Source organism: Camellia sinensis, chromosome 6 (genome assembly GCF_055761805.1).
Source record: "Camellia sinensis isolate YWXY chromosome 6, ASM5576180v1, whole genome shotgun sequence".
Taxonomy (NCBI): Eukaryota; Viridiplantae; Streptophyta; class Magnoliopsida; order Ericales; family Theaceae; genus Camellia; species Camellia sinensis.
Genome location: NC_138966.1, coordinates 126676730 through 126691437, shown reverse-complemented (window position 1 = coordinate 126691437; position 14708 = coordinate 126676730). Strand labels below are relative to the sequence as shown.

At 31.0% G+C, this 14708-nt stretch overlaps 1 protein-coding gene across 1 annotated transcript; it reads left to right on the top strand.

Annotated features, from left to right (window-relative positions):
- Positions 1–732: 732 nt before the first annotated feature.
- LOC114282558 (auxin transporter-like protein 3) lies at positions 733–5161 on the top strand. The gene is made up of 8 exons (XM_028225269.2): positions 733–1131; positions 1255–1440; positions 1937–2049; positions 2157–2340; positions 2515–2612; positions 3052–3259; positions 3814–4071; positions 4788–5161. Exons 1-8 carry the CDS (start codon positions 976–978, stop codon positions 4977–4979), a joined length of 1395 nt encoding a protein of 464 aa, XP_028081070.2. The 5' UTR covers positions 733–975; the 3' UTR covers positions 4980–5161.
- Positions 5162–14708: the final 9547 nt, after the last annotated feature.

Sequence of the window (14708 nt, the reverse complement as noted above, 5' to 3'; positions counted from 1 at the left end):
AAGACTAAAAAAAAAGTCAATTTTTAATCATCTTTTCAAAATAACCCTAAGTTACAGGGACATTGTTAAACAATTTCACTAATTAAGAGAAAATACCTTAATGAAATAGTTATTGTCAATGAGATAATTGTAAAACATGAAATTTAGTAGTTAAGAAATTTTTGCTACACAATGGGACTCATTGGTTAATCCATGTTCCTTTCTTCAACTTGGGCTTCATTTGATTTGTTGAAAAGAAGGAAGAAATTGGAATTAGATGATATCGGAATAAATGATTTAAGTTGATATAGTAATTAATTTTATTAATCATTTTTCTGTCATGCATAAGTAATTATTCTGTTATAAGAATGTGACATCTAATTCAAAAATAACTCTTTAATGGATGAATTAGTAAAATGTTGACATTTCAAAATATTTTATCCAGCTTATAATATTTGACTCAAACAAATTTTTTTTTTGATAATTAATTAAATTTTGAGCAATGATACATCTTTTTAATTTTGGAACTCTAATTGAACTCTAATGATATGGCACAAAATAAAATAAAATAAAATCAATGCCAAAACATCACATCTTAGTGAGATCTACTCCCATTAGAATTCATCAGGGTTCTTTTATTATCATTTTTCTTAAATTTTATTGTCCATTATTATCACTTATTCAAAACATCCAGTCAAATGAAACATAACCTTGAATGTCTCTATGCATGGAAATGGTACTATTGTCCAATCACATTCAAGGGGGTGATCTAATATGATATGTATAGGTGGTGACCTAGCTAGGTCCCCCCACAAGTTATTCAATCATTTTGCTCCCAAAAAATTAGAAAAAGAAAAAAAGAAAATGTAAAAGAAGAAAGTAGGAGAACAATGCCATCACAAGCAAAAGGAGCAATCACTTGCTATATATCTATTTATAAAAACTAAACACACCTCCATATCCATTGCCTCCTCAGCCTCATCATCACCATCAACAATGGCTTCAGAGAAGGTTGAGACCGTCGTCGCCGGAAACTACCTCGAGATGGAGAGAGAAGAAGGAGAATCCAAGTCTGCAAAGAGCAAGCTATCAAGGCTGTTTTGGCATGGTGGCTCAGTCTATGATGCATGGTTTAGCTGTGCTTCTAACCAGGCACGCACTTGTTCATCATAACCTCATATCATCTTTCTTAGAAGTCGTTCCTCTGTTTGGTTTCGTTTTCAGAATCATTTTTATAATTTTTATTTTTATTTTTGTTTTTGTTTTTGAATGTAGGTTGCACAAGTGCTTCTCACACTGCCATACTCATTTTCACAACTGGGGATGTTGTCTGGAATTCTTTTCCTACTGTTCTATGGGTTGATGGGAAGCTGGACTGCTTACCTTATTAGTATTCTGTATGTTGAGTACAGAACTAGAAAGGAGAGAGAAAAGGTTGATTTTAGGAATCATGTGATTCAGGTACTTTTTCCCTTCTCTTTTCTCCTTCTTTTCTAACTCGTCTCCAATCTGATGATTACTTGGAATATCTTGATAGAGCCCTAAAACAAATCAAACTACTTGGACTTGTGTTTGATTGGGAGATTATGTAATAACAAGCCAAACTTATACATATTTTAAATCTCATTAAGTTTTAAGTTAAAATAAATTTATTTTCACTATAAAAATTAAAATACTAAAGTTTAACTTGTGTTCGCTCTTTAAAAACTCACTTAAAATTGACTCGTTACTTAGAAAAATCAAATTTAAGCATATTTTGAAACTTATTAAATTTTTATTATGTCAAATTTAAGGAACTAACTACTCGGCTCGGCTCTATGTCTTGACACTTTGGATATTGGATACTTGAAGATCATTTTATGGGCTATTTTAATATTTATGCCAGGGAAATATGAAACCCTTTCCTTCATTTTCTTGACAACCAAACAGTATTAAGAAAGTACTTAATTGTATGCAGTGGTTTGAAGTTCTTGATGGGCTCTTGGGGAAGCACTGGAGGAACATTGGGCTGTTTTTCAACTGCACTTTTCTTCTATTTGGATCTGTAATTCAGCTAATAGCTTGTGCAAGGTATAATTTTATTTTTTATTTTCTTTTCAATTCATCAAAAATTTCTTTTTCTTTTAATTCTTGAATTAATATATACGAAATTTAATTAATTTCCATTGTTGTTTTAGTAACATCTACTACATCAATGACAATCTTGACAAGAGAACTTGGACTTACATCTTTGGCGCGTGTTGTGCGACTACTGTTTTCATTCCTTCATTTCATAACTACAGAATTTGGTCATTTCTTGGCCTTTTGATGACAACTTACACTGCATGGTACTTAACCATTGCTTCCTTTCTCCATGGACAGGTATAGATATTTATTTTTTTTAATAATTTCTCAATCTGGATCATTAATCCTTTTTTTTCCGGTCTTTAAGCATGATTTAATTAATATAAACTTGCACAATAAAAGTAAAATTTTGGTTTGATTAGGTTTTAATATTGCATTACTATATAACTTTGTTTGTTTTGGTATGCTAAGGTTGAGGGAGTGAAGCACTCAGGACCAACCACAATGGTTCTCTACTTCACTGGGGCTACAAACATTCTTTACACCTTTGGGGGCCATGCTGTGACAGTGTGAGAATTTAATCATTAATTAGTCAAGTTGATTCATATTATATATATATGTATATATTCATGCAATCTAGATGCTTTATTGCATGTTTGGATGGAGACATATATCACTGGATGGAAACCCCTTTCTCAGAGATGGGAACATGTTTCCTGAAAACTGGTGCCCCACTTCTTTTTATAAACTTTGTATAGGTTTAATTATGATAACATTATCTTAACCATCACTAAATATTACTTTATCTCTTTTAATTTCAAAATCGCATGTTTAAAAAATTCTATGTGCATAGAAATTGATCACAGAATTAGTCACAACTCATTTATATTAGGTGAATTCCACCTATGTGAGAAAGTTGGGTTTGTTATATAATCAGATTGTGTTGATGCAAAACTCATGATTTGCATATCAAATTAACTCTGTTTGGGGATGGTTTGAATTTTTTAGGGAGATAATGCATGCAATGTGGAAGCCACAGAAGTTCAAGCTAATATACTTGATAGCAACACTCTATGTGCTCACACTAACCCTACCATCAGCAAGTGCTGTTTACTGGGCTTTTGGGGACTTATTGCTTAACCATTCCAATGCTTTGTCTTTGCTCCCAAGGACTGGTTTCAGAGACACTGCTGTCATCCTCATGCTCATTCATCAGGTCAATTTACCTTCCAATTTAGTTATATATATTATTTTCATTATATAACATTCAATTCATGAGTTTGCTTTAACATTTTTGGTCAAATTAAAATGTTGACTATTACAATCAAAATAGAGGTTCAAATTGAATTTTTTTGAGGAACAAAATTGTATACCCTGAAAATATAGTGTAGGATATAAATTTAAATTTTTTGTGATGTAAAATAAATTTGATCTAATCATTTTAATTTTGGAATAAATTTTTAAATATTCTTTTGTGGGCGCGTGGTATTATGTGAAAGTTTGTCCACCAAAAAAATAATAATAATAAAATAAATAAATAAATGTGTCCAATTCAAATCAATGGTATACATTTAATCTTATTATTGTGGGACCAAACACACCGTATAAATGAATCTTGACCTTTTATTGTAAATTTTGAACATTTTTCTCGGTTTGTTTTTCTGAATTTGTAAAACTGCTCCAGCATTATTGTGCATGCAAAGTACAAGGGTTCTAACTGCAATTTAAATGAACTAATTAAATGAAACATTTTGTATTGGGTTGGTGCAGTTCATAACATTTGGATTTGCATGCACACCACTGTATTTTGTGTGGGAGAAGTTCATAGGAATGCATGAGTGCAAGAGTATGTGCAAGAGGGCTCTTTCTAGGCTTCCTGTGGTCATCCCTATTTGGTTCCTTGCTATAATCTTCCCTTTCTTTGGTCCTATCAACTCCACTGTTGGATCTCTTCTCGTCAGCTTCACTGTCTACATCATTCCTGCTTTGGCTCACATGATCACCTTTGCTTCTCCTTCTGCTAGAGAGGTACTCAGTTTCATAATCTATCTTATTCTCCCTGTTTCTTTGATTCGTTTTCATAATTTATTTTTAAAATTTAGAAACTAGATGAAAATAAGTAGCAAAAATATATTTTTTTCAAATTTAAAAAAAATATTTCGCTTCAGAAAAGAGGAAATCATATGGAAATTGACAAGTGTTTTTCATTTTTTCACCAAACTAGTTTTCGATTTTTTTATTTTTATTTTAAAGAATACATATTTAGAAAACAAATAAAGTGCCCGCTAAATAATATTTAATTACAAAAATATTACTGTTATATTATTCTGATAACAAATTATGTATAAAAGGAATAGTATTTTGCCTTCAAAAGAATCACCCCATGTGATTATCTTGAGGCTTATTTGAGTTGTTTTTCACACTAGTGAAAAAGTAGCTTATTGAAAAATAATTAACCAATAGTTATATGTAAAATGCTACTAACAAACAAATAAATCACAAAATAGAACACAGACACTCACATGCCTATATGTCTCGCACAGTATGAGACCTAGAGGCACGTGAGTATTTGTATCTCATTTTGTGGTTTCTTTTTGTATTAGTAGCTCTGTTGCATTGCATATTTATGGATTTGTTTGCTAAAGAACTCCATCAATTATTTATTATTTTATTTGTTTATTTCATTTATTACAATTTGATTCTATAATTTATTTATATATTTGTTTAAATTTGGTGTTTCACAGAATGCAGTAGAGAGACCACCATCATTCCTAGGAGGTTGGGCAGGCTCATACTGTGTGAACGTCTTTGTGGTTGTTTGGGTTTTGATTGTAGGATTTGGGTTTGGAGGATGGGCAAGCATGCTCAACTTCATTCGTCAAATTGACACTTTTGGCCTCTTCACTAAGTGCTATCAGTGCCCTCGTAAGCCTTGACAAGTCTTCCTCCCTATCTACCATTACCAACATCAAATTCAAGAATTTGTAATACGTATGGAAGTGTGTAAAGAGATTGCCTTTTGTAACCTTTTTCTTTTTTTCCCTTGAAAGTTGTGTGTCAATGTTCTTTTTTCCCTATATGATTTTAATTTCTAATCAAGCAAGAGAAATGTTTTCTATTATGTTGTCAATTAGGAGGAAGGAATTGACTAATTTCTATTATGTCCTCAAAGTTTTCTGTTTTTTTGTTTCCAGAGTTAGATTATGTCTCAAGATTTTCATGCATCGAGATAGTTTTGGGACATGGGACAGAAGAATTTGGGAACGGAAAATCCATAACCCATTATCTATGCCAATCAACTGATCACAAACATAATCTGCAAATTTAGGCCACCCTATCTAGTGAGGTTGAACTTTGACTTAAACCTTATATTTTTATTTTTATGTCACCTCATTAATTAGGTGTGTATGACTATTCCAGACAATTTGATGGAATTTGAAATACTAACACATTAGTTCAAAATCACGTAAAGAGAAATTAATTATTACAGGACAAAAACAGAGAGGTTAAATGAATTTCGCAACTTTTCTTTTTCTAGGGATGCAACTCTTTTTGTTTTCTATTATTTTGTCAAGTAGCAAGAAAAACTTGAGGACCACCTTCCTTGTCTGTGCCAACAAGAAGATCACAAACACAGTCTGTGGGAATTAGGCCACCCTATGAAGTGAAAGAAGCTGCAAATTGAGTCCAGATTTTGAATTGCTGTCACATTTATGTCATTTACATTGAAACGTCATGGAAAATCTTTGGATGTTCTTTATGGATTTGTATCTAACTTAGACCATCCAAAACCATTGTCAAGACAAGATGTCTAAGCATGATTGAGGGAGTTAAGGGTGGTCCAAATGGGCAAAGCCAAAAAGTGACATAGGTCCAAATGGTCTCAATGGACCAACTTTTCATATGCACTGGTGAAGTCCTTATCACTTGGCACACCAAGGTTATCCCCACATCCCATGTTGTGAGGGTACCAAAGAGTTGTTTGTGGAAAAAGAACTACTTAAAGGAATTGACAATGAAGAAATGGTGGAGCTTGTAAGGTGTGTAAATGTGAATGTATGATAAGAGGCAATTGATTTTGAAGTGCCTAATTCACTTCTTGAGGTATTTTTAGATTGTTATCACATAATTGTGTGTTTGCCCAATCTGATTGAGAAATGTTATTCGTTATTTCATTACTTCCTTTCTTATGTGTATTTATGTAATAAATGTATGTGAACATCTGAGATTCATTATATTTTTAAATATTGTGAAACGCATGATGCTATATGAGAAGTGACATAGGCAGTTAAAAGTTTTAGTAAAATATTTAAGTGGTATATAGGAACTCTAAATTTGATTTGCTGTTTTTTTTTTTTTTTGTTTTTTTTTTTTTTTTTGCACTTCCTAAACCGTAAATACTTGACAATTTTGTTAGTGAATTTGTTATTAAAGAGAAGAACACGAGTTATTTGCAGTTCATTTGATGATTAGAGTTCATTTGATATATTAATAAATCATAAATTATTGGTGTTATCTATGCACATGAGAGAGAGAGAGAGAGATTGGCACAAATGATTATATTTTGAGAATTGCTATATATCACCTCATGAATTTTTATTATTATTATTTTTACTTTTCACATCAATTCAAAGGCAAGTGAGAAATGATCTTTAGGGGTAAAAATATAATTTACTCTCTTTCCAATGCTTCATATCTTTAATCACTGATCATCATTATGTGTATATAGAGAGAAAGGTAGTTTGGTTTAGTGGGCCATGAGGGTCATTATGAAGAACATCTCTCAACAACCAACCAGTTTAATATTATCGTGATCATAGAACTGGTATTAGTTATACATAATTAGCTAGGCTTCAAGAACCCTTTTTTTTTTAAAAAAAAAAAGAAATAAAAAATCTTTTGAGTATGTAGGGCTTGAACTTATGAAGTAAGCAATCAAGTGATGGATCAAGTTCAGTTGTTTAGGGGACCCCATGTGTGGTTATGTTAACAAGAGCAGGGCTCCATGGGCTTGTATCACCTTAAGATTTGTATAACATTATTGAAAGAAACATAGTCAAAAGATGAGAGGAAAAACAAGGGTTAGTGGTGCAGTAGAAAGGTCAATGGCATGGTGAGAAAAAAAAGAAAAAGAAAAATCAGACTGACTCCTTGGTTGGTAATGTTTGCCGTTTGAGTTTTCTGTTTTTATTTTCATTTTTTTTTTGAAAATAAAAAATAGAAACTTGTTAGGTATATTACTTTTATTTTTTGTTTTGATAAAAATAAATTTGATTTTTAAAATTTCAAAAATTTCGAAAACAAAAGAAAAAAGAAAGTATGTTCACTCCCTCTTTCCCTACCAATCACCACCGGCTATCACCCACTGGTCACCTTCTGTAGGAAATTTGGCAATCGAATGATCACCACCTGTGATCACTGGCAACACTCTGGAAACCAACTTTGGTGGCCACATCCGTCTACCCTCCACTGTCAATCACCACCTCTAGGAATTCACCAAATATGTTTCTTTATTTTTGTTTTCAGAACTTTTGTTTATACAACTTGGGACACCTAAGGCTTAGTGGATGTGTTCCCTCTAGGTTTTAGGTTTAACTCTCATGAGGGGCAATCCGTTTCTTGGGATCACACCCATAGGCTCTGTCTGAGATTTGGCGATCCATGTGGAGGGGGTGCTTTGTGTAGGTCTCAGGATTAGTCGAGGTGCACGTAAACTGATACAAACACTCAGTCATCAAAAAAAAAACTTTTGTTTATACCAAATAAGTTTTTTATTTTTTCAATTTAACTTGGCTTTTGTTTTGGGTAAATAAAAAATAAAAAACTGAAAATGTTATTAAATGACATCCAACTAAGCTTAACATTTAAGTTCGAGTCCCAAAATCTCCTCTCTAATCAAAACTAAAATATAAAGGAGAAAATTTACAGAAGGGATATGTTACATCCCACTAATTTTTCCTCACACTCTCGTCTAATAATATGACAAACAATTTCAAAAGAAGAAAGAAGAATTTAAAAAGAATTAATTGATTGATATTATTTGTCCCATTATTAAAAGAGAGTGTGAATGGGAAAGAAATTGGGGGATGGAAGATTTTTCTTTACAAAAATAACCAAATTTTGATTCCCACTCCACATGTAAAAGTTTTGGATGACCTATTGCCATGTTGCCCTAGCTATAGGACTGTCCCCAAGCTTGTGCAGCTCAAAAGCTATGTCCACTTTCCAAACCTAACACAAAAAAGGAGATAACAAGCCAGCTCAAGAGATAGGGATTGAGTGTGAAACAGTAGCACAGAAACAAAGTGTGATAACAAGTTCTTTTTCTTCCTGTGTCTACTTTGACCATGAATGGACAAGATATACATATCAAGCCAAGTAGTGGTGTGACATCGCACATTATGAGTGCCCCCAAATGGGCACCACCATATCACTCTATAGAACTTTCCAAGATAAGGGCTTGTTTGGTTAGTGGTCACCATGATGGCATGTTTTCAATATAATCTTTGCTTTCTCCATATGATCAATGGGCCTCCCAACCTCCATCAAAAGAAATTGCTTTTGACCAGTCATTGAAAAGTTCGATCTTTTATCTTTTATTTTTATCAAATTGAAAGGTTTGATTTTGATCTCCCACTTTTCTGGTGAGGTAACATTACTCTTCTTCTTTATCTCTCTAGTTGGGAAAGATGTATCTTATTGTTGGGCCCAAGGTTTTGAAAATCGGATCGGACCGGCCGATTTGACTGGTTGAATCGTGAACTGGTCGGAGTTCTGGTCCGGACATACCCTCTAAACCGGCCAAAATTGAAAACCAGGATTTTTTTTTTTAGTTTTATTTTTTTTTATTTTCTTTCTTTCTTTCTTATTTTATATATATATATATATATATATATAATATAAGAATATAAGAAAATTTTAATTTGAAACTTTTTTTCAAGGGTCTCTTGTGAGGAATCTCATTAAGAGCTTGATGAAATTATTGTGAAAATCTTCACCTATTTATAAGAAAAAAATTCTTTCAAAAAAACTCAAGAAATCCATATGGGATACAATCAAATGCATTGGAGAGAATATTGAAATTTTGATATCCCTCCAAAACTTTTGCTCTCTTTTCAATCAAATTATTTGAATTAAAATCATATGGAGGGAATATTAAATATTTGATTTCATCTTCCAAAATTGAAATTAATAATATTTTAAAATATATTATTACATTTTTCAGTAAAAAAATATTAGGGCCAATATTTAAGATAATTTAATATTTTTAATTTATAATTTTATTACTTATATTTTTATTTAAATATAATTTTAATATATTTATTACGTCACGGTTCGATTCCGGTTCAACCTGACGGTTGAACTGGTGACCCGTCTACCAGATTCCTTTTCCAGTTCGCTCACCAGTCCGATTTTTAAAACATTGGTTGGGCCTTTGTAAGTTTACCACTCGATAGACGTATATTGATGATCTTTTATGTTTATATTTTAAATCCCTCTATATAGATTGTTTATAAAAAAATAAAATAAAAAAAATCAGACTGGTCTAATAATCGTTGTCATACAATTTTTTCACATTTATTTTTAAAAAATAGATAATAATATGATTTAAAATATACATTGTTATTATTATTATTATTTTGAGACAAATGTACTACAACTATTGAAAAAAAGAAAAGAAAAGCGATCTACATATAAGAAATTAAAAAAAAATGAATAAAATTAATTATCAAAATGAACTTTATGATGGCTCACAATAGTTTAACAAGACAATTCAATCTTTTCTCTCAAGTGAAAAGAAGTTTAATTTTTAAAAATTTTTGGAGTTAACTAATTTAGACCCAATTAAAACAGTGAACCCTCATAAAAACATTTAAAATATAAACTAATAAAAAATGAATAATATTTTATCATGATAATGGTTGATTCAACAAAATTATTTTCACCGATCGTGCTAGGGAGCTCGAAAATGAGCTCCCCGAATCCCCTTAATTTTTTTTTTTTTTTTTTTTTTTGTTTCAGAAGTAGAAAATCAGAAGGAAGAAGGAGAAGAGAAGGAAGGAGGAAGGAGGAGGAGGAGGAGGAGGAGAGGAACTGGAGGGGCCATAATCATAGGGGAGGAGGAGGCGGAGGCGGGACTGGGCAGAGGCGGGGCTGGTCTGGGCGGCGATCAGGCTGGGGTAGACGACGACGGGGACGACGAGCTGCGACATCCCGGCGACGAGCTCTTCCCTGCGATAGCGACGAGCTACGACCTGCCTCTCTCTCTTTCTCTCCCTCTCCCGGTCTCAGAGCTGCATGAAGAAGACGAAGGAAAAAGGAAAAAAAAAAAATACCTAAAATGACGTCATTTTAGACATTAAAGAGATTAGAGAGGAAGAATTTCAAACTCTCAAACATTATTCTTATTTTCACCATTAATCTTTCGAGCGGGAAACAAAAATGCAAAATATAAATTTTTTTTGGATGGAGACACTCAGACACATGCATGCACCTAGGGGTGATTAGTTTTAGGTGGGTCCCACTCACATTAATCACCATGTGATATTAGTTTTTCATTGCTTCAAGTGAAGGGTACTCCAATCACATAGTACGGGTGTTAAGGAAGATGATTTTTGGTTAAAATAGTTAATAAAAATAAATTTTTGTTTTAGAAAGTAAATTATAAGTTAATTTTTTTAAAAAAAATATGTAAAAAAAAATAGAGAAGTGATATGATTTAAAAAATTTAAAAAATTAATTTTTAATCTAAATGCCAAAATCGGGTAAAATAAATTAAAATAATTCATAAAATAAAATATCATATTAAAATTATAATTATTAATTTTTTTTTCTAATAAAGATTAAATTAATTACAAAAATAATTAATTAATATTATAAATATAAATTTTTAAATTAAATTAAAATAGTTAAATTCCTAAACGATTCCAGTGTTATACATATACAAGTAAATTGTGTAATCATATTTCATCAAAAAAAAAAAAAAAAAAAAAAACCTATGTCGGCATTCATGTTGTAAGGTTGTGAAGGAAAGAATCAAATCTTTGATCACAGAGAGTGGTGCAAAGCTTTCTTGAACAATGTCGATAAAAAGGGACACGTGGGCTTGGACCCTACACTTGATCATGAAGCCAGGACAGTCTGACCGGCACACGTCATGTGATTGGAGCAACATGTGTCGTCACGTAGTTGGCTTCTTTCTCCTACATCTTGGCAATCTATATGGAATTATAAATAAATAAATAAATAAAAAATAGAAAAGTTTTGGCTTCCCTCTAATCCGATACGTACTATTGAGTCTATAGAGGCCTATTATGAATTTCGTTTTAATAATTTAAATTGTTTAATGTGTAGAATTCATCAAATTTATATGCTTGTAAGAAATTAAGTTGATCGGATATCGATAACTATCTCATCAGATCAGATTTTTGTCAACCGTTTATTTTTTTACCGTTCATTTTTTTTTATACAAAACTGATTTGATCACAAACTATCAGTATCCGATCAATGTAATTTTTTTACATGCATATAATACTCGACGAGTTCTACACATTGAATAGTTTGAATTATTAAAACGAGACTCATAATGAATCTCCATAAACCTAACAATATCCTCCAATGTGATCACGAAATAGGGAGAAATCCGACCAAAAAAACAAATGGGGATTACACTTTTGGCTTTAGATTGCATTGCTTGGAGGGATGTGGTTTTTTATTGTTTTCGAACTAATTATTTTAATTAATTTTTTGAGTTATGTTAAAAATTTTAAATAAATTATTAAATTTTTTATGAAACTTTTCATATGGATGTGAGACTCATATACATGTGAAAAATTTGATAGAAAATTTAGTAATTTATTTGGAGTTTATAACATTTTCTTAATTTTTTTATAACAAAGTATGAAAAAAATAAAGAGAATTAACTTTTTAATAGTGAAATTTTTACATCTGAGCTAAAATAAGTTGTTTCCAAATTAAGATTTTATTAAAATAAATTTTTAATTTGTATGTTTTAATTTATTTAATTTAGATATATTTAAAATGTATGAAATTTATAATAAGAAAAATTAAATGCACTAAATAAAAGATATATAAAAATTCAATATATTTTCATATTTTTTTATTTATTAAATTCTTTTTAGATTTTTTTTACACGTATTATATTTTTATATACATTTAGATCAGGTATACCTAAAAAAAATAACTAAAATATAATAAAAAAAATTCATTAAAACAACTAAATACAAAAAATCAAAAATTATTTTGAAAACTCAAAACCAAATTAAGCTAAGATTTTATACCATAATTTTTAGTGCAATAATGTTGTAATGGTGATTTAAGAGTAGTTAACATTTCAATAGGGTTTGGATTGTGTGTGGTCCTTGATTGGATTGGACCATCTAGTTTGGTCCAGTGGACTAGTTTTTGGGTCTCTATTCGATAATTGAAATCATTCACATTTTAAGATTTATCGAGTTCATTCCTGCAAACAATCAAGTCGATCGTATAATGGAAATTACATGTTCGGATCAATTTTGTATGAGTTGTTTATTTTCTCACCGTCTACTTTTTTCATACGAAAATTGGTCCGAAAATATGATTTTCATTATCCGATTGATTTGAAGTTTTGCAGGAATAATGTACTGGATGAATTTTAAAATGTGAACGGTTCAGATTATTAAAACAGAGCCCAAAAATAAACCCGCCGAACCCAACAATACCTTTCCAATATTCTATTGGAGTGAAGCCAGTCTCATTTCAAAATATAAAAATCCTAATATATAGCAGTTTTGGTGGATTAATCCAAGTAAATCGAGCTTAAGTTTGGACCAAACATAGACATCAGATGACACGAATAACCCGAATTCAATTTGTACCATAAATATATGTACACACATACATATGAAAAAAAATTATAAAACACATTTTAAAAAGGTGAGTGTTGTATGTTCGTTTTCGATTTTTATAAATAAATAAAAAATTATAATTTATTGTAATCTTAGTTGTGATTCAATTATAACATCTTGGGATTATTATATTAGTTATGACCAAAGTAATATTTGATTATTGTTATTATTGGTACACATATTGAGGTGTTAGCTTTGCCTCATTTATGATGTATTGTGATTGTTATTTTAGTTAGTAATATTATTTGCTACATCATTAAGAGGAGTTCAGGGAGAAAAACTTAAGGAAGGTAGCATTACTCACAAAGAAAAATATCATAACTTACATATTATAATACATTATTTTTTAAGGTGTATATTGTGACATGGCATGACCCCGTATAAAATTATTAGGGGTGAGCATGGTCCGGATTGGATCGGATTGGGATAAAATCAGGACCAATCCGTTATTTACGGTTCCTAAAAAATTGGAACCAATCCAATCCGTTTAAATCATGGAACCAATCCGAACCAATCCATTTAAATACGGATTGGATCGGTTTAGGACCACGGATTCACATAATTAAATAACAAAAATATATATATAACACTTGAATTTCATAAAAATATAAACATAGCGCTATATTAGTTCCATAATAGCAACATGTTTTTCTATAATAACGACATACTGTTCTAGAATTTAAACAACCATAAGAAAACTGGTTTCACTATAAGTATTTAGACCATTGCAAATTAAAACTTAAAACTAACAAACAAAAGTAATAAAAGAAGATATTATACGATTTTAAGTTTGAGTTTAGATTTTACATAGAATAAGAAAAGATACTATGTGGGAGGATGTATAATAAAAATATAGACTATTTGTATACGGTCCGGATCGGTTCCAATCCGGAACCGTGGGATTCAATCAGGAACCAATCCGTGAACTACAGATTTTTAATTATTCAATCCGGAACCGAACCACGGATTCAAAAAACCAATCCAAACCTATCGGATTGGACTGGACTGGATCGGATTACAGATTTCACGGATTCCTTGCTCAGCCCTAAAAATTATCCCGTCCAGTGTGCTACTGCCAGCCAAACCCAGCGATTGCCTGAAACCAATTTAGATAGATTTATCAACCCAATGAAGTTGAAATTGGGCCATTAAAGGTAAAGTAAAAGGACTAGCGGTAGTGCCTAGTGAGATTCCAAAACGAGTTTAAATGGACTTACCAACCCAGCCAAGTTGAAAACTGGGCCTTTAGAGGTAAAGTTTTAACAAGGGTTATTCACCCAAAAAAAGTTTTATTACCTGGGTTTCTTTGGGAGAGAGCTAAAAAATTAATTTATTGATTAAAAATAATTTTATAAAAACTATAATGCTAAAAATACTAGTTTAATTCACATATTTATAACTTTTTGACTTATTGTGTAATGGTTTATTTCAAAGTGCCTATTATTTGCCCATGCATAGCTATAAAAGCATGACAATATTATTGGTTAGGATGACCACGGTCGAATTTTTCAGAATTTTGTGCACGGATTTTTAATTTTACACTCAACTATTTTGGTATTATAAAATTGGGTTTCTCATCTCTAATTATTGGTCAGGTCATTATGAAATGACACTAATCATGTAATCAATAAACTTCACTTTCATCTAAGAGATTATTAGATAATATGGGTAGTAGTTAATTAAGAACGTTTTGAAAAAATAGTTAAAAGTTAATTTTTTAACTTTATTTATTTTTTGAATTTTTTTAGGACTTTTCTT

Bases quoted from the DNA above. Each gene is read 5' to 3' on its own strand.
- LOC114282558 (XM_028225269.2), top strand. From the start codon at position 976: ATGGCTTCAGAGAAGGTTGAGACCGTCGTCGCCGGAAACTACCTCGAG. The intron at 2,613-3,051 runs GTGAGAATTTAA...TGAATTTTTTAG, and splicing joins GGGGGCCATGCTGTGACAGT to GGAGATAATGCATGCAATGT. The intron at 3,260-3,813 runs GTCAATTTACCT...GGGTTGGTGCAG, and splicing joins TCCTCATGCTCATTCATCAG to TTCATAACATTTGGATTTGC.